General features: G+C 35.9%; 1 protein-coding gene across 3 annotated transcripts in view; it reads right to left on the bottom strand.

Moving 5' to 3' along the window:
- Positions 1 to 21,110, bottom strand: part of ADAMTS3 (ADAM metallopeptidase with thrombospondin type 1 motif 3) — a 280,780-nt gene that overhangs the window by 141,989 nt on the left and 117,681 nt on the right. For 2 of the 3 annotated variants that reach the window (XM_079152690.1, XM_079152688.1), the window contains exon 4: positions 1,044 to 1,200. In XM_079152690.1, coding sequence (XP_079008816.1) covers positions 1,044 to 1,200 — 157 coding nt within the window. The remainder of the gene's footprint in view (positions 1 to 1,043; positions 1,201 to 21,110) is intronic. The other variant, XM_079152689.1, reaches the window with a different exon arrangement.

Below are 21,110 nucleotides of genomic sequence, written 5' to 3'. Positions count from 1 at the left end.
TATTATTCAAAGTGAGCCTGTGCAGCTCATTCCAGTTCTGTTACACCAGAGTGACTAAGTTAAGCACACATTTCATAATATTGCATTTATTAACACAATCCTATTTCTTCAAAACAGAAAATGCTCAAAAATGCTCAGGTTATATTAATTTTAAAATGTCTTTTAAAGTGTACCATTCCATTAGTGCAGTAGATGAAGGGAAGCTGGTGGCATCTGAAAATCAAACTAATATCTACATAGAAACTCTCAAAAGGTAATTTTATAAGCCAAATTAATGCTTTAATTAAAATTGTATGGATACCCATCATGTGTTCCTCAAGAAAATTTCCTTAATTCAGAAAGTTGGCCAAGCAAAAGAAATCTAGATTTTGGAGATTTGGTAAAAAAATATAAATTCCTAAATTTCCTTTCTTTACCATAAAGGAAATTTCTATAAGTAACATATAAGACTATTTCCTTAACATTAATTTATTTTCAGATTTCATTAAGACAAAACAAACTAGAAAATTTTCATATGTCATAGTTTAGTTCATTTTATGGGTTCCAGCCTATTTTGAGAAAAACTTCTACAGAATTTGACTTATGTCTCCTTCAAGTAGTAAAAAGTTTTGCAAAACAATCTTTAAAGTCAAAGAGCATAATTATTTTCAAATGTACATATCACTCTAGTCTTAAAACACAGATCTCTGTCATGCCTATATATCTCATTTAAGGTCTTATAAAAATAACACTAATAATGCATAACATATATTTCTGGAAACCATAAATATTTTCAAATTTTAACATAAGCCAGTTAAAAAAGTTTTAAAACTTTTAAGAGAAATCATGAAAATATATTGGGAATACACTAAATACACTGGAATAAAATAATATACTCATGCATTTTAAAAAGATGTCAAATTTCACAATATATAAATAAAGTTCTTTTGTCACCTACACATTATACAAGAGCACATGAAAATCACATTGTCTAGACTGACAGGAGGGTTGTTTTCATCATATCTTAATATGTTTAATTATGAAGCCTAATCAGAGATGCCTACCTCTGTAATGGAAGTCTTTGGACATGTCTATGGGAGCCCGCTCTACTGCTGATCTCTTGTAGACAACATGAATCCTTCCTTTTTCTTCTTCCATCTGCTTACCTCTTTCCAAAGGTTCAATGAAATACTCTTCATTCTCACTTTTTATCATTCCAGCCTAGAGAAAGCATAAAATGTTAATTTAAAAAAGGAAGCATCTATCATTTTCAGCTCACAAGTGTATCTTTTTAAATGGCAAGAATATAACTTGGGAAAACTATTTTTTTTCTTTCCACATTTGGCTATAAATTTAAAATGGTTAACCCATTAAGTATCAGTAATTTACATAAGGTATAAAGTCATATATGATAGGAGTGAAAAAAATTCATACGAGGTAGAATAGAAAATTTACATAAGGTAAGAATAAGAAAAATCATACTATGTATATATTTCCTCAGACTGCAAAAGATGGATATTTATATATTCCACATATTATCTGATCCACAAAAGAAATCTTATGGAACACATAAACCCAAAAATCATCTCTAATTTCCCATAATCTATCATGGAGCTCTTGTCCATGCAGGTTGAGTATGTTTTTTTAACTCACATTTATCCTACCTTAATCTAACTTCATGATTACACACACACACAGAGACACACACACCACACCACATTCTTCCCTTCAGCCACATCTGTTCACACTGAAAAACCTATCCTTCTCTCCCATTCCTTCCGTCTCTCTACTGGTTGTCTTTTTCCAACCCGACTTCATTTTTCAATTATTCAGAAAGTACCGAAACTATATCCAGTGCTGTAGCTGAAGACAAATGATTTTGTGTAAATGTATTCTCCTTAAATATCAAAACCACATTAAAGTCAAGTAGTTGCAGCTCATACTTCCACTTTGAAGGCCATATACATTAACATGTATTATTAATTTTAAAATCAACAGATTTACTTAAAAACAAAGTTGAGGAAGCAATGTGTTAGTATGTAAACTGGAATTACTTTGACAAGATGCTCTGCTTTACCTCAGACCCAAAGCAATGGAGTCAGCCAACCATAAACTGAACCTATGAAATTGTGAGCCAAAGGAAACCTTGATCCTTTAAGTTGTTCTTGTCAGGTCTTTTGGTCACAGCAACACAAAGCTGACTAAAACAATCTGCATGGGTATTTCATTATTCGTCATCATTCTAATGTTTTCTTGACCCCAAATCCATTTAGTTGCCATGTTTTGTAGTCTTCTACATTCTTCTCCCACCCTTCTGTTTCCACTGATGCTTCCTTAGTTCATGCTCATCATTGTTCATTTGGGTTACAAAAACTCACTACATTGAGACTTTTCATAGATTCTAGCAATTTTCCCAAATGAGTTCCTGACTCTGGGTGGAAATAGAGCAACTGAAGCAGCAGCTCTGAGCAATGCACAACCCACTTGAAAGTAATGAGGAGAGCAGGGAGGATTAGCCTGTGTGCCTTATGAAGACACTTTTCCATACCTGCTAGGTAAACACTCAACTTTCAGGCCCCATAATGTTACATTCCCCACTAGATCACAGGTAAAACAAAATTTAATATAACTAAACACCTCCTTAAGATGTTCCTTAAAGCAAAGTATATTTAAGTCAGGTTAAGGCACTATCAGTGATAAGCAAGAGATGGGTGCTATGGTTTAGGTAGGGTCTGAGTGTATTTTCCAGAAGCTCATGTGCTGGAAGCTTGGTTCCCAATGCAATAGCATTTAGCAGTGGTGGGTCTTTAAGAGGTTGAGTCTACTGGACGTTGAATAGGCCAGGGGGCAACCCCCTCAGGAGGTGTTGATGTAGTTCTGGGAGAATCAAGTTAGTTCTCAAGAAAGCAGATTGTTATCAAGTGAGGTACCCAATGTGCTTGGCCCTCTCTGGCCCTAGCTATTTCCCATTCTGCTTTCTCTGCTATGCAGTGACCCAGTTCAAGGACTCTTATCAAACACTGGAACTATGCTATTTGGAATTTCTAGCCACCAGAGCTAAATAAATCTCTTTCCTTTATAAAGTATGCAGTGTCATGTATTTTGTTACAGCCACATGACACAAAGTAAGACACTGGGTGCATGATCTCCAATAACTCAATGGGTAAGAAATCTGAGAGTCAGCACTTTTATTTATTACTGTAAGCAAAGCTTAATGAAAATAGTTCCTTAAACAAAGTACTGTAGTAGATACCATAGAAATGAGAAATATAAGATATAATTCAGCTGCCTTCTAGTTGATTAAATCTAGTACAAAAAATAAAATACATGACTAAAGGTATTCAGTGGGGTGTGCTACAGAAAGTCCATAAAGTAAGTGATATGATACTGTAGTTGAGAAACAAATGAAGTAAGATTTTTTTTTTCCCTTTAATAATCTCACTACACAGAGCAGAATATCAGTAGGAGACAATGATTTCTCTATATAGTATCTATTTCAACCAAAATTTCCTTGGAACACATTGTAACAAACTTTCACTTTGGCAAACTGCTATTGTTCACAAGTCTTCACCAAAATTGACCTTTGGAATAACTGTATCAATCTGGACTAACTAGGATGTGATTAACAAATGGACTGGGCACATAAGGCTCAAAACATCAGTGCTGCTTGTTTCTTGCTCATATGAAGACTCAGGACAGGATAGGGTCAGCTGGGTTGGGTTCTGCTCCACTCAGATGTGGGAGTTCACTCTAGCAGTGGCTCTCCCATTTCAATATGGGTCCAAAGTCTGCCCAGTCAGCAAGGAAAAAGGAGGAAGCCACGGGGAGACTTTCACAAGTCAGCCCTAGTCATGATATTTACAAGTTCTGTACTCCATGGATAGGATACAGTTACGTGGCTCACAGCCAACTGTGAAGAGGGCCAGGAAATGAAATCTGGCTGTATGCCCAGGGAGAAGAGGCAAACACATTTTGATGAACAGATGGAAGTCTCAACCTCAAATAAGCTCATGTCACTCTCTTGCTTAAAACCCTTCAATTGTTTCCCATTGCCCTTAAAACCACAATCAATACCACAGCCTTCTAGGTACTGCATTATGTGGCCCTGCCCACTGGCCTTGAGAAGCACACTCTGGCTGCACTCAGGCCTGGACTTAGAACCCTGGTGCAGTTCTGTTTTGCCTTTGATAATCTCAAGTCCCTTGTAGCCCCAAGCCTTTGCAATGCTATTTATTCTGCTTAGAGCCCCATTCCCACCATGCCACACTTTCTTAACCTGGTACTTCTCTGAAAGTGATTTTATCTCTCTTTCGCCCCACAGATATTAGGTACTACATCTAAATCAGGAACCATCTAAGCCAACCATTCTGACTGGGAGCAATATGTTCTTTTTTCTCATGGTCCTTAGTGTAAATTTCAGGGTTGTGCTTACATGCATGTTAATAATTATTCTTCTCTGCCTCTCAGTACTATCAGCTCCTGAGGTAAACATGTTCATTTTAATCAGTCTTTGAATCCTTAAGCACCAGTAAGTACAATTGCTGGAAGAAAATTTGTATTCAATAAATTTTTGATGGAAAAAACTATATAAATGATGGTATAAATGCAAGGATAAAGAATTTTTAGAGACTTAAGGATAGTTTTCCAAATTTGGGAGGCTCACTATACTGGTGACATGAGAAAAGGCACTGGCGGTGAGATAGTTCAGGTAGGAGCGGAGGTCTAAAGTCCACGGCACACCTGAGGACAGTGGGTGAGTGAGTGTGTTGGGGTGCTCTGGGAACAAGGATGTGAGGATGCATATTACCTGGAGTGCTCATTTCAACAGGTAGAAATGGAGAATCCAGGAAAAATAAAAATATGATCACACAGACTAGAAAAAAGCTCAGTGTTCAGCTTTCTGATGATTAAGAAACAGATGGAATACTAGACAACAAGATGCCAAATTAACAGTCCAGGTGGCAGAAGTAGCAATGGGAAGGGAAAAGGGAAAAGAGAAAGAAGGGACAAACTTTTGTGTGATTTTGAGAAAAAAAAAATTTTTGGTGCGTTTTAAACTGTAAGCTCATTTACTCAGGACCCTGAAATAGCTGCCCTTCTCACTCAGCTTGGGAATCAAAGTTCCTTCAAGTTCCTTCCCTGATTTTTACCTCCACCTCCAGGGCTACCTCTTCTCTCACTCTGCCTTTGCCACCTCCCCTCCAGCCACCAGGGCTCCCTGTAGATCCTTGGATGCCCCAGACATGTCCTTCCCCTCTTTAAGGCCTTTACACTGGCTCTTTACTTGGAACCCTCTTTCCAGGGACTAAACATGCCAAACTCATATACCTATTCTAAGTCCTTGGTTATGTTTAACTTATCAAAGAAGCACACCTGACTACCCACATGTTTCCCCAGCTTAGCATACCAGGCTCTTCCTGGTTCTACTGTTTCCACCCACATAGACCCTCTAACCTTCCAGACAGCCTAACAACTTACCAAGTTCATTGTTCACTAAACATTGGTCTCACAGCCCCCCTGCTGGTCTGGAATTATTTTTGGTCCATTTGGTTCACTTTGAGTCCCAAGTGTCTAAAACAGTGCCTGGCACAAACCAGATCCTTAATGAATAATTTCTGAATGAAAAAGAAAAAAATGAAGAAGGAAGAATGAAGGAAAAGAGAAGGGTGCAATCCAAGATCTCCCCTAAAATTTGAAGTTGAATGACTAGGAAATTAATGCTTTCATTCATGGAAACTGAAAAGCCAAAAGGGAAAGCAGGACGGCATGAAGAAGTGGATGAGTCACTTGGTTTTAAACATGTTCATGTGAAATTGTGTTGAAATGTCTCAACAATCAATGGAGAAATGCAGGACTATGATTCAAAGAAGTGTCCATAACCACAAATACATTGGATTTGAAATGTGTCTTCTCAGAGGCAATAACTAAAACTGTTAAAAGAAATGAACTTTTTTGTTGTTGTTGTTATCATGCATTGTTTAATTACTTTAAATTAAGAAAAAGAAATGAAGAATAAAAGTTAATAAAGAGATTTATGGGAAGAAATCTTAGAAAAATGCCCACATAACATTAGGAAATGACCACCTAGAAAATTCCTAAAATCTCAGCTCTGAACGATGACCTACAACGCCCCAAATGGCTTGGCCCTGTCCACTTTTCTGGCTTGCTCTAACTCTCTGTCTTGCTGTTTCTGCTCCACCACATGGGGCGGAGGTTCACTGGAACTATCCCAATAGACCTCCTCAGCTTCCCCTTCACTCTGTCCTGTCTTTGTTCCTTCAAGGCACTAACTAAGTGGCTACCATCAAGGAAGGATGTTTTTGTAAGTTCTAAGCCCATGCCTTGTCACACCCTAACTTTAAATACCTCACACTCTGTCCTTGGGTCCCCACAGTTTTATTTCACAGGATATATTTATTACATATGAGTGACTTCCAGGAATAAAACCTGATGTGTATAAAATTTAAAAAGGCAGGACCAAGGCATTCTAGGTACTAGCATTATAAATAGTGCTGCCAGAAACTTACGACTTCTAAGTTATAACTTGGAAGTTTTAGAAATTTCACACATAAGATTACACATGCCCCTAAGGGATTCTATTTAAACATGCAGGATCATTTTTTAATTCATCTTTAATGTCACTTATGTATGATATCAAGGTAATATTTATTAAATTGGCCTTTATGACACAAATCCTTCCATATTTACGATTCTAATTCCATGCAACAATATAGGAAATATTATATATATAATCTGCATGCTATATATATATAATATTATATTACATTATAATATAATATTTCCCAAATTATTTTCCAGCATTGATTTTTTTGTGGCAGGGGTTAGTGGAACCAGGGATTTAACCCAGGAGCACTTTACCACTGAACGATATTCCCATTCACCCCATCTTTGATTTTTTTTTTTTAACATTTTGAGGTAGGGTCTCACTAAGTTGCTTAGGGCCTCTGTAAATTGCTGAGGCTGGCTCCCAGGTCGCTGGGATTAAAGGTCAGTACCACCACGCCCAGCCTCAACACTGATTTATTAAAGAAGATGCTTATTATTTAAAACCAGGATTAAGCACATTTTTAAAAGATCTGATTTTAGTTCTTCATATATATATTTCTAGTCAGCATTTTGGAGGGAATATTTATTAAACAATTATTTATGCTAAAAAGTCAGCTGCATAATTCCCCTCTCATTTGGTCAACTCTTCCAGCTCTGTTGCTCAACTCATACGCTGCCAAGAATCCAGAGTTAAGTCAGATAGCCTCTGAGGACTGAAGAAGCCATTCCATGGGTTAAACTCCTAATTCAGTAGGAAAGATGCTCATAGGGATATTGATGCCCTTTTTAAATTTACTAGATTAGATGGCCTCCTAATCCTCATCAGAGTCTAAATGGCAAATGTGAAAAATGGGTGTGAGAGTTTCAGATGAGATAATGTCTATGAATTTTTTTTACAAACTAATAAGTCCTACAAGAAATGTAAAAGACGAATTTTATGTTATAATAATAAACATCAGTCACCAAGAAAAGATTAAATTGTATTTAGCTTGATTCATGATGAAAAAAATCAGTCTAAAGACATTTTAAAATGTTCTTTCAAAAATTACTAAGGTATCCTTGGAAATTCTAAGCCAGATATTCTAAAAAAATTTGTACCATGTAAGCATTCCATTTTTAACTGTGACACCTAAAAGTCATTTTACTGCAGTTTTCAAATTTGTTAAAAAGGGAGAACAGAACTGGGTAGGTCTTTTTGGCATCCCATGAAATATGCACAAAATGCATAGTATATAACTCAGCTGAAACTTCATCATTTTGTGATAAATTAATTATAGTCTTACACTAGATCATAACATAGAAAAGCAATAAATTTTAATTGTCTGGAAAAGATACCAAAATAATGTTACAATAATGTGTGTGTGAGAGAATAATTGTAAGTATCATATTCAAAAAACACCATCATCATATCTTACTGGTATAACAATGACTTCTTAGTTCACTAAATTTCCATGAAAATATATTTTGGTACCTACCCTTCCAATGTGCTCCTTCCTCAAACACTTATCCTACCAATGTACCAAGCAAACAATGCTGTCATGTTCCTATGCCATCATTAGAATGGACAGATGGTATTATATGATTTCTAAACCTCTCCTGAATTCCAGGAGGCACTTCAATAGTAAACCCAGATTTTCTATAGAGAAGGCCCTAGCGAGGGGAAATGGTGGCAATGGGCTGGAAAGTAGAGTGAGTAGTGCTGATTTGAAGCTATATTTGTAAGCCCAAAATGCCATTTTTCTATTGAGATTAAAGAAACTTAGTTACTTGGGAGGCATGCAGATAGAGTTTAGGAAAATTCAGAGGTAGCTAAAATATCTCCTAAGCCATGCCACTGATTTCCATAAATGCTTCCCTTATGCCAAAATCAGAACTTTTTACATCTTTTGAATGCCCAGCATTTTATCTTTCTATAGTACTTAACACTGCCAACCTTGCATTATAATTATATATGATGCTAAATGTGCCTAGAAATTAAGAAATACTGAATAAGATGTCAGCTGAACCCAAAAATCAAATCTGATTAAAAAAACAGATTTCTATTTGGGTTTGGCCCGCATTCCACTAAAGCATCCACCCATGCCTCTGGGATGCTTTCTTCAATCAGTAGCATTTAACAACCTAACATAATCCCTTGCAAATTGATAACACTAAAAGTATATCTGCAGAATCCCCTCCATAAAGGGAGTGAACAGGCTTTGTAGGCAGCATATACTATGGGTGGAATACTAAACTTTAAAACATAAATGCTGTGTGGTGTAATCCAGTTACTCAGGAGGCTGAAACAGGAGGGTCACAAGTTTGAGGTCAGACTGGGCAACTGAGCAAGACGCTGTCTCTGCAAAGCAAGGCAGCATGTAGTTCATTGGTAGAGCACTTGCCTAGTATGAACAAGGCCCTAGTGACTTTGGACATCCCCATTTCAGTCCCTTAATTAGACAGCGTAAACTTTAGTCCTCAGCTGCCTATGTCTTATCAAAATATATGTCGCAAGAAACAAAATTTTAGGAAGATTTCCTAAAGGCTTCTGGGTTTTCCATATATCCAGTCTAATTCCTCTAGGTCTTTCTAATCTCTACCTGGCAGATCTCCATTAAAAGACAGGCCACAGCTATTTCAAAACCTAAGAGAATTGTTTTTGCTCAATGAAACCAAAGTGTTAAAACACTGACTTAAAATGGGGGAGATTACACAAGAAGAGCCCTGGGAAGTTTGTCACTGTAATGACGCTGTTGTTGAGATCTCTCTCATATCACGCTGTCTGCTGTGTGAGAATTCAGAAGAAAAAAAAAAAAAAAACTCACAGACTTAGTAACAAAAACAATTTCACTTTTCCTAAGAAGCAATTCATTTTAGTCATAAACACTGTATATTATAAAACTAATCAGTAACTGTGAGAAAACTGAGTCAAATCTTAACCCTTCCCTGAGGACAAACTCATACCATGAATCCTCAGGAACTAACTTTCTCTTAGCTCTTCCTTTTCTTATTTCCTCTCCTTTCAGTCTTATTCTACTTTCAATTTCTTACTGTGTGAATGCATATAAACTGCCACATATTTTTGTCATATTGAATGGATGAGCACTTGCTGGATGAACCGTATGTCCTCTACTTTATGCTAAAATTAACACAACATTATAGTTTAATCTGAAACAAGAAAATATTTTCTGAAAATCTGTAAATTACAGAATAAAACCTATTAACAGTGTTTATCTTTACCCAATATTACACAAATAAGAGAATTCCTGAAACACTAAAGATGGATAAATGATCATTTTTATCATTCTAGGCAACATGTGACAGTTCATAACCCTAAGTATTGCTTTCTTAGTGATTCATAATGTACAATGTACACACAAATATAAAATATGTAAAATGCATTTTATTTTGAATGTTTGATCTATGTCATTCTTTATCTACATTAATAAATGCACATACCCAAGCTATAATTTCATTAATCATTAAAAAAGACAAATCTGACCCAAAGAGGCATTTTTCCTATTATTTATTACCTATTGTTGCTTCATAAGACATAAAGCAAATCAAATAAAAAATATCAGAGCAGTCACATATTCTGCTTTTTTCCATTTTAATTCTTCCTAAAGACAAAGTACATTGACTGGGAAAAGTATCAGCCCTACCACTAGTTTTATATTGTTGCTATAACATATCACTACAAATGTAAGGATTTAAAATAATACAAATGAATTATCTTCAAATTCTGCAGATCAGAAGTTGGACAGATGTGAAGGGGTTAACAGAGGCAATTTTCAAAAGCCTTGAGTGATATGGTACTACCTCCTTCCCACCCTACTTCTCACACAGGACATTCCCCACCTTATCACTGCCCTTTACAATTCTTAATGAAACTGAAAATAGACTTGGCTGAAGGCTGCAGGAGCTTCTCAGTTGAGATGAGAGAGTAGAGTGCAAGAAATTCCACCATGTTCCCCATGTCAGTGTCAAATGCTCTTTCCAAGCCTCTGCTGCTGATGAACATAGACAATTGTAGAAATGCCCTATTTACTGAGCTGATTATGGTGGAGGCTAAGTGGACCTCTCTGTCCCTTGCCAAATGAGATCATGAGAAACAGAGCTAAGGCACAGGCATGAATTGACCAGGGTTCTCTCACAATACCTTAAGGGGGCACAGTGAATGAGTTAAGAAAATCAATCTGCAGCTTAAAGCTGGAAGATACAGTAAGAGAAGGAAAAACAGGGAATACAAAAGAAAAAGATTGATCCAACCAAAGTCTATGCTCAAATTTCAGATGGTCAGCAAAATGAAATATAGAACACAAATGAGAGGCAAAGAGACAGGTGAGCTCATGAGGATGCATTCTGCCCTTTATTGCAAGTAAAACCCATATTAGTCCCCCTCAACCCTAATATACAGGCCTGGTATATTGTACCTCAATAGTCAAAATAAGTTTATTTCAAAAATTCTATAAAGAAAAGTAAAATACCAAAGATTAAGCATAGAAAATGAATTTGAATTTTTTTTCTTTTGTGGAAGGAAATAGAAAATCGAAAAACTGATATTATGCAACAATTTTAAGTATCCTTTGTCATCTAAAAGTCAGTTCATTAACTGAACCCCTAAAACAAATTATGGGTACTGTGGTTCGCCCAAACTTATTATGATTGTACTAATCACAGGGAAAATGATGGGGACATAAGAAGTGAAGCAAAGGAGGAAAGGCAAGAAGTGAATTGAATTTGGAAAAGGGTGAGGAAAAGGTTTTACTTATACTAATTTTCAGAAAGTGTTATAACTCTTTAGTAAAATCATTTTCTTAAGTATTTAACATTAATGAAATTAATGCTATATGAAATATTTTATTCATTCTACGAAAACTTTGGCTCTTTTACAAAAAGAGAATAAATCATCCCTAGTGTATCTTTGAGTTTTTCATAGTAAGGCATTTACCTAGGAATTTTACTGAGTCACAAGGTTTATAAGAATATACTAGAAAAATCTCCAAAAGTAGACTTAAATTAGATAAAGCTCAGATAAAATCACACATGTAAACATTAACTTGATTAATATACTCAATAGATCCCTTATAATTAAATGCTACATATTTCCTTTATCTCTTGTTATAAACATACATAACTGCCAGATTTAAAGATAAGATGAACCTGCCAAGTCTTAGCTTAAAGGAGGGACACCGCCTTGCTTGACACAGGATTTGGGTTCTGATCACAGCTTTGCTAATAAGTAGTATGACTTCTTCATTTATTTCAACTCTGTGAGGTGGTTTCATCATCTTAAAAATTATGAGACTTTGACTCAGGTAATCTCTAAGATACCTTCCAAATCAATTATTCTTTTATTGAAATTACATTCTAATATTAGAGCTCCAAGGAAAGCTGAATTTGAAAAACCTGCACCCCTGCCAATCTCCCAAGACCTACTTATTACCACAATGACCTGAAATATGATTATAAGACTAACATAAATTAACTCCTAAAGAAAGTAGGTCACAAACTTTAGCATTTCAAAGAATTTAGGTACCAACCTCAGATCTTTTCCCATGTTCCAAACTCCAGAAAGTCTGATTCAGAAGGAGTGAGATGGGTATTAGAAATCTACAATTGAGGGCTGGGGAGATAGCTCAGTTGGTAGAGTGCGTTCCTTGTAAGCATAAGGCCCTGGGTTCGATCCCCAGCAACACACACACAAAAAAAAAAAAAAAAAAAAAAAAAAAAAGAAACACCTACAATTGAACCAGCATTGCTGGTGCTAGAAACAGAAGTTTTCTGGAAATTATCGTTTAAGAAAAAAGTGCTTTAAAATAATGTGCCAATGAAAATGAAGTTTTCTATATTTATTCTCTTACTCAAAAACAAATTTTAAGATGACTAAATCATAAGGAAACATGAATAAATGGAATCTATGAATTAAAGTCAAGATAATTATTAAAATATGTAATACTTATCGAGTCAGATATAATAAATACTACATACATTTCTCAGATTTTTATGAGTTTCCAAAATGACTCAAGATGGAGATTTCTCAGAAAGCTTGGAATGGAACCACCATTTGACCCAGCTAGCCCACTCCTTGGCCTATACCCAAAGGACTTAAAAATCAGCATACTACAGAGATACAGCCACATCAATGTTCATAGCTGCTCAATTCACAACAGCCAGATTGTGGAACCAACCTAGATGCCCTTTAGTTGATGAATGGATAAAGAAACTGTGACATATATATACAATGAATATTACGCCATGAAGAATGATAAAATTATGGCATTTGCAGGCAAATGGATGAAATTGGAGGATATCATGCTAAGTGAGATAAGCCAATCTCAAAAAACTAAAGGACGAATGATCTCGCTGATAAGCAGATGAGGACATATAAGGGGGGGTAGGAGGGGTTAGCGTTAGGGTTAGGGTTAGGTTTAGGGTTAGGGATAAGGAGGGTGGTAAGAATGGAGGAAGGAAGGACTGTAGAGAGGGAAAAGAGGGGTGGGAGGGGTGGGGGGGTAGGGAAAAAAAATAACAGAATGAATCAAACAACATTGTCCTATGTAAATTTATGATTTTTAATTAAAAAAAGATATCTTAAGTTTAACAATTTTATTTATAAAGAACCCTAAGAATCATATTCTTTCATTCACTAGAAAATAAATATCTGCCAACTATAAGTTGTTGTACAAAGCTTCACAAATTCCAACAATCAAAGAAAAGTTTAAGGAAAATGTAAAACCCCAAAGGCCCTAACTTTATTATCTTACAAATTATTCAAAATAACATTATTATACACACCAAAGTACATGGTTGATCCAAACCTTCCTCAAGGATATTAGTGATAGATAATTATTAAAGTTGAAATTGTTATATCTATTTTGAGGATACACATTAAAGAGAGTCACCACTCCTAAAAGATAAGCTAGATCGCAATCAACATGAACCGAGTTAAAAATTAGTAATGGCAGACATAAAGTATGGAAATTCTGTTTGTAGAGAGAAGTTCATTCCACACCAGTTCAACTCTCCCTTAAGTTGGCATGCCTTCACCTGCTGGATGGCTATGGAAAGCCCATATCAGGGTGTCTGTCTACAGGGAAGTGTTGCTTAAGTTTTAAAATGCAAATGCATCTTGTCAGAATGCAGATTCTCATTCAATGGCCAGAGGGTCAATATTTCTAATAAATTCCCAGAGAGTGCAATGCTTCTGGTCACAGGACAACAATGAATAAGCCTCAGGGCATTTTGAACTCAGAGTTAAACAGAGTGAATTTAAGGCTCCCTTATTAAGAGAGAGAGTACTAAGCTGGCCTATTGAATCCAGGTCAGCTTCCTGGCTGGTTTGGAACCAAATGAATGTGGTGGAAGTATTACTTCTGAGCTCAATGAGAAGATACCTTGTAGCTTCAGCCTCCCTCTCCTGAAATGAATGAAGAAGCCTCCAGAGTTGCCCAAGGCTCAGTTGCTCCACTCAGTCTTTTAAACAATTCCCAGATGACACAGACATTCTGTAGCAAAGATAAGTCACCCACACTTAGCCTTTCTGAATTCCTAACACAAAAACATCCATATGCATAATAAAAGAGCTATTGTTTTATATCCTTTGTTTCAGGTGATTTGTTCCATATCAATAAAACCTGGAGGAATGAAGTGAGAGTTGAGGTAGAGAAAGTACACACAAAGAATGATGGCAAAAATCTGATCCTACGAATTATTTTAACAGTTCCAAGTTGTAGAGCTAAATGAAGGAATGTCTGGTAATAGAGACAACTCATCCAAGACTGTTACAAGAACTCAAGGGGAAATCCATGCTGGAATAGAAGGTCAATCCTGAGATGAGGCAAGATGTTATAACAGTAAGTGAGTGGGACCAATTGCAAAGGAACTCAAAGACATCAGCAACAACAACAATGAAAAAGTAACCACACAGAAGGAAACTGGATTATGGAACATGGGTTGTGAAGTTACGACTTTAGGGTGGCTTTTGTTTCCATCAGTGAGATTTATTTCATGAGACCAAATAAAACAACCAAAAAGCAAAACACAGATCAAACTAGAGACAATAGAGTAAACGTTGAAAGGAAAGAGACAAACAAAGCCATAGAACACCCATGAGGCAGGAACAGAATTGGGAAGCAAGAATTATAACATGAAGGCTAACATGGTCATGGGATCCACTGACACTTTCCACTGAAGAATTATTTCTGAATCCCTACTGTCATTTACTGTTCCAGAAACTATTATATAGTGAGGAACATGAGAGTTGCTACCCCATTAAGTGTAAAGTATAGTGAAGGCAATAAATAAGTAAGTAGGTATGTGAATGTTGTACTTTGATAAAGTGATAAATATTATGAAGAAAACACAGAGAGTAAAGAGAGATATCTGCAAGAGAGAAATGGAAGGAGGAGATACATAAGATCTGTGCATTCTAATTTAACCAAGACAGAGCCTATGAAAAACAAATATAATGAGAGGAAAAGCTAGATGTTAAATGACAAAGACGTTAACAATCAAAAAGAAAACCCAAGACAGCTTCCCAACCACAGTCCACCAAGTGTCCCAGAAGAAAGTTGGGAGTTATTTCTGACCCTCGGTAGCCGAGGTTACTGCAATTCACCAATACTTGTGTTTTCTACTTCTTCCTGGGCACATAGATCTGCATTTCCCAGTCTTCTCTACAATTGGGTGTATCCAAATACTAGCCAATGGAATGTGGGTGGGAGTGATATGCACTGCTTCTTAGTCTGGATCATGAAATCCTCCCACCGCATCCTCCATGAGAGACGTTGAGTATTTGTTTCTACTTTCTTTGCCTGCCACCCAGGGATTAGACAGTGGCATTGTCTTTCCCTTGGGTATACCCTTCCATAGCTCTGGTTTTAATACCATTTCTCCACCTTGACCCTATTGTCAAGTGACAATAATGTCTTGCTCTTGAAAGGTTCTGAGTGTCTCATATCCCATGGTGGTTTTCTTACACCTGCCCACAACTCTGCAAGCAGTTCCTTCAAGAAAATCCTCTCAGTTAAACTTTATTTTGGGGGAGGGCAGGGGGACTTAACCAAGGGGTGCTTTACTATGAGTCACATCCTCAGATCTTTTTAATTTTTTATTTTGAGACAAGGTCTAAACTGCTTAGAATTTTGCTAATTTCCTGAGGCTGGTCTCAAACTTGCAATCCTCTTGTCTCAGTCTCCCAAGTCACTGGGATTACAGGTGTGCACCACTGTGCCTGCTCAGTTAAACCATTAAAGAATGTAATTGCTCCTTGCCAGGATCCTGACAACTATACCATTCTTCCTCATTGAAAATTTAAGTAGAGATGACAATAATAATTATCAAAGAGAACTAATAAAAACAACTTTAGGATTGAGAGTGATTTTGCAAATCACCTTAAGCCCACTTTCCTCATTTTATACTGAGGGCAACAAGGAACAATAATAAAATTGATCAGTGAGTTTTTCCTTTTTATATTTTCTATATAATCATTATATTAAGCTCAAACCAAAAGAAAAAAAGGTATATTATATGCCAAATGTTTTATGTACTTCAGAATATTTATGGCATTTATAATATTTTCAGGAAATACATAATAGATCCAGTTCTTAAAGTTAACAAAAGCTAGTTCTGCATTGGAACAGCATCGCTTCCACTTCAACTGGAAGGCAAAGAACATACAGTTCTCAGTTCTCATTCTTTCAATGCAGGATCCTCTGTTTATAGGATTGCTGTGTGGCTGAGTCAGCCCAAGACAGTCTACAGGACTGAAATACACTCTTTTTCCTGATGATCTTCTTATGTGGAAAAAATAAGCTTTAACCAAAGCTGATCCTAATTATTAATGTCAGCTTCTGATCAAGAACCACACCCTGGCTGCAAGAGGCATTAAGATCTCAAGCATCTCTCCAGCTGCAAGTTCAGTACTAAAGGCAAGTGTCCATCATCAAGCTCTCAGGATAGGTATTTCTAGTTTTCTTTGTTTCATTCTATATTCACCCTTGCTCTGTAGTTGCCACCTAGTACACTGCTTCTTGTTTTGAGATGCAACATTAATGTCTACCATTCTAAAAGAAGAAGGCAGCAAATTGTCAAAAAAGTTATTCCTTTCTTCAAAGTAAGCCTAGGCTCTGGCACATTAAAAATGAGGCTAAATCATCTTTATTTGGAATAGCCACATTTGTTGATCTATTGTGTATCAGGTAGAGTACAGTATGTTTCATATATTTTATCCCTCCTGATCTTTCCTCCCCCAAATTTGCTGTATTAAAATGAAATGTTACACAAACATGGTTTTGTTCTATAACAAAATTTATTAAAATTGCATGTTGGTGCTGGAATGTCCTTTAATATCATAATCTCAGATAGTATGCTTCTCCTAGGAAGTTTACATGTATGAAAGATGATTATTTATTATGATATTTCTGAAAATAGAGTAAAAGTGGAAACAATATATAGAGATATGTAAATCAATTATGACAGTCACACTAGAATTAGATTCTTGGTGTATTTTATCATGATGCACAGATGCTGAGCTTTGATGTTTAATAAACAGCAAAATGACATGTACAGTTTCCTCTATTTCACTTTTTAAAAAATCATGTGCATAAATGTTTACAAAAATAGTTTAAAAGACATACACATGAGGGCTGAGGTTGTGGCTCAGTGGTAGAGTGCTTGCCTACCATGTATGAAGCACTGAGTTCGATTCTCAGCACCACATAAAAATAAATGAATAAAATAAAGGTCTGTCAACATCTAAAAATATTTTAAAAAAGAAATAAACATGATTCTGCAAGGTTAACGCAGAAGATACTCTACTAGGGCTGTGTAATCAAAATATCCACCAGATCCAAAGCTACTCAGTCAAGTATCCATACTGACCAGTGTAAGCCAATGAGTTGATTCTCATTATTTGCAGTACTTGTGTTCTGGAAGTTGCCACCAAAACCAAACTAGCAAATGCTGATCCATAGCTCCTAGGGAATATAAAAGGTTTGATTCCTGGAAGAATCCAGCAACAGCATTTTCATCCCATCAATACCTGACCTTGTTTTAAGTATGCTTATATTAAATACCATTCATTGAAATGTATTGCTGATTTATTAACTTTGAGCTCAAGGTCAACAGCACTTCTCATGCCTGGACAATGCTTATTTAATACAAGTATTTTTCTCCTTAAGATTCATCATAGCATTCTTGCACTTAGGAGTACCATGCAGAATTTAGCTCTACACTTGGGAGCCATTTTAAACAGTCAAACTGACGAACTAAAAGCACAATACTGGAAAAAATTTGGCACTAAGCTGACTTCAAAAGGAATACTCATTTACAATATGGGAACCAAAACAAGAAAGATTATCACCTTGTTTGACCTCAGCTGGGGACATGTATATTTTAGATGACTTAAAGTTTTTGCAGCTATGTGTGACCATGAAATGTTCCTGAGAATTTATCTTGGAGCTATGAATAAATTTTATCAAGTAAGCAAATGATCCATAAATAATGAGGATAAGCTGTGTAGCCACGTAACTGATGTTAGTTATTTACTGTATTTCAATGTTTTAGTACTGAAGGATTGAACCTAGTACTTGATCACTGAATCACGTCCCCCGCCCTTTCTGCGTTTTATTTTGAGACGGGGATCTCGCTAAGTTGCTTAGGGCCTCACTAAATTGCTGAGGCTGGCTTTGAACATGTGATACTCTTGCCTCAGCCTACCGAGCCCCTGGGATTACAGGTATAAACCACCATGCTGGGCATTTCCTGAGTTTTTTACATTGAACATATATTAAAAACAAAAAACTTCCCACTTTGGAAAAAAATTATATTTCACAATTCGGACATGGAAAATTTTGTGCCTTCTGCTTAACCTATGGATATAGTTAGTATGAACTCTGTACTCAAAATATGTATTTACTTCTGAATCCCCTAATTGCCAATTCCTTCGAGATAGTATATGGCACTTAGGAGATAATAGATAAAAGTTGAATAGATAAAGTTCTTTAAATATCTAGTTTGTCCAAACTATTCATGTTAAGGAACATTCTTCAATATGGCAACCAAATAGAGCTGAAAGTTGTAACTTGGATATTTTACAACAATTTACAAAGAAATAATTTCTCTTCACTAAATCTCATCAGGGAAGGCAAATCTTTGGGAAAAAAACTCTCTTTTATAAGAATCAGCATGAAATCCGCACCACCAAAACTAACTACATCAAAGATTTGTCAATTAACTTCCTAAAATATTCTAAAACTACCAATGTTGCTCTATATCAACTTATTGCAACACAAAGATGATCAGATAGCTATATTTTGCCCATGCATCTATACTGTCCTGAGTAGACATTAAGGATTTTATAGCTATGGTCATAGTCCAATTTCTATCACAATTCATCAACCTCAGGTTAGCATTTAGGCTGCAAGGTTAACACAGAAGATGTTCTACTAGGGCTATGCAGTCAAAATATTCACCAGCTCCAAAGCTGCTCAGTCAAGTCTCTACACTGACCACTATGAGCCAATCCTCCAATGCTCCATGAGCACATGCTCAGCTCTGCAGAGTCCTGTTAGTTTCATTACTAACACCAACCCAATGCAGAAAGTGAAGGAAATCAAAATTTCCCAGTCTTACATCTGCTAGGTGGAGTCAAGTAGAGCATCTATATTCATTAATATTAACAACAGGTATAATATGCTAACAGGAACAATGGCAAAACTAAGGTAGTTTGGAGGGAACAAAAGTACATTTACTATTTATAAGATACTTTCCATTAATTTTGTTAGATGTTTGGTTTGATAGAACTGTTTCTGTCCTGTGTGTCCCCACAAAAGGGTTGTTGTTCCATTAGGGTTCTCATGGCCTTAGCTACTCTGAGTGGAGTGACATCAAACCAAAGTAAACGGAGTGACCCTCCATTACTCAACATGCATGAAAAGGACATAGAGGGTGCTGGGGAGATAGCTCAGTTGGTGGAGTGCTTGTCTTGCAAGCACAAGGCCCTGGGTTCAATCCTAGGCACCATGGGCGGGGGAAATGACCAGAAAGGACATAGGGAAGCAGCATGGTCACACTGAGGGAACAGAATGAAGACAAGGATTTCTAGTTCCATGGGCTGCTAAAAGATCCAATGAATGAAATAAAAGTTCCTTCTTCCAGGTAAAAATATTCTAAAATTGTGTTTCTCAAACTTTGCAGTCTTGAGATCCTTTTAATGCTTTTTTAAGATTATGGAGAGCACCAGAGAGTCTTTGTTGACTTGGTTATGTTTCCTGATACTTACTGTTTTAGAAATTAAAACAGGAATTTATGAAATATTTCATTTAAAAAGAAAAGTAATTATATGTTATATGCAGGTATAAATTTGGATAATGAATCCTACTATTATGTATAATTAAGATGCACCAATAAAGAAAAGAAAAATATTTAGTCTGTTACACAGCAAAATAAGAAACCATTTTTATGAAAAAAACTGCTTTTCAAAATAAAGAAAATGCAATGAGAAGAATGTCCTTGATTTATGTTTGCAAATCTCTTTCTGCCTGACCAAATAAAAGACAGATGGATTCTCCTACCTGCTTCTAAATTACATGTTGCAATATCACTCCTCTTGTAGACTCTGAAAACTCTACTATACTTGAGTAAAAATGAAAGTGAAAAATTAAGTATTATGACAAATATTGTTTTAATCTCACAAACCTCTTGAAAGGTTCTTAAGGACATAGAATAATCAGTCTTTTGGGTTTTGTCTGGGACTATCCTGGTTTGAGCACTGAATGCCCCATGTTCTGGGAAAACCCTCAGTCCAGGGTAAACTATAATATCTGGATTACATTTGAGGATCACTGTTAAAAGAAAATTAAAAGATCAATTTGTGTAAGTTCACAATACCACTAATGACTACTGTGCCTTCAGAATCACAAGGTGACATAACTCCTGGCTCACATATCCACTTTCAATGTGCGCACAGTGCTTGACAGTAACATACTCATTTGACATCAATGGAATCTTCTCAGTAGCATATGCCTAAGCATACCCAAAGTCAAGTCTTCATGTTATATTAGGTAAAGTCAAAATTAAGCTATATTTAATTTTTTGTGGTTTGGGGACCTTGGAAATGAACCACTGTAACTTAATAAGTGGTCATTAAAATATATTTATTTTTGAAAGAAAAGTAATACATACCATTTCATTAAGTTTTTTTTTTTTCAGAAAATACAGTCCAAGTCTTACTCTTACCTCAAGCAACAACATTACCTAGAGCAACAACAACAAAAAAGGCTTTAGTTTCCTGAGAATTCATATTTTTTTCATAAAGGATCACTGAATAAAGTATATTAACTCTGCTTTATGACATTCAAGTGCCAAACCACGTTTTTCCTCCACCACCTTTAGTTCTTTTTAAATGAAATTGCGTATGAGTAAGTCATTAGTCAAATAATATAGTCATCTGTTTCCATAATTTTCCCTTTTTTTAGATGAAGCATCTCTTAAACTGTATATGTATGTGTACACAGATACATACTAAATGTATTATATATAGATATGTATATACAAATACATATACATCTTACACTTTTTAA

The sequence above is a fragment of the Sciurus vulgaris genome, assembly GCF_902686455.1.
Source record: "Sciurus vulgaris genome assembly, chromosome: 9".
In the NCBI taxonomy this organism is placed as follows: domain Eukaryota; kingdom Metazoa; phylum Chordata; class Mammalia; order Rodentia; family Sciuridae; genus Sciurus; species Sciurus vulgaris.
The sequence above is the reverse complement of the archived record's forward strand: the minus strand, read 5'-3'. Positions and strand labels throughout refer to the sequence as shown.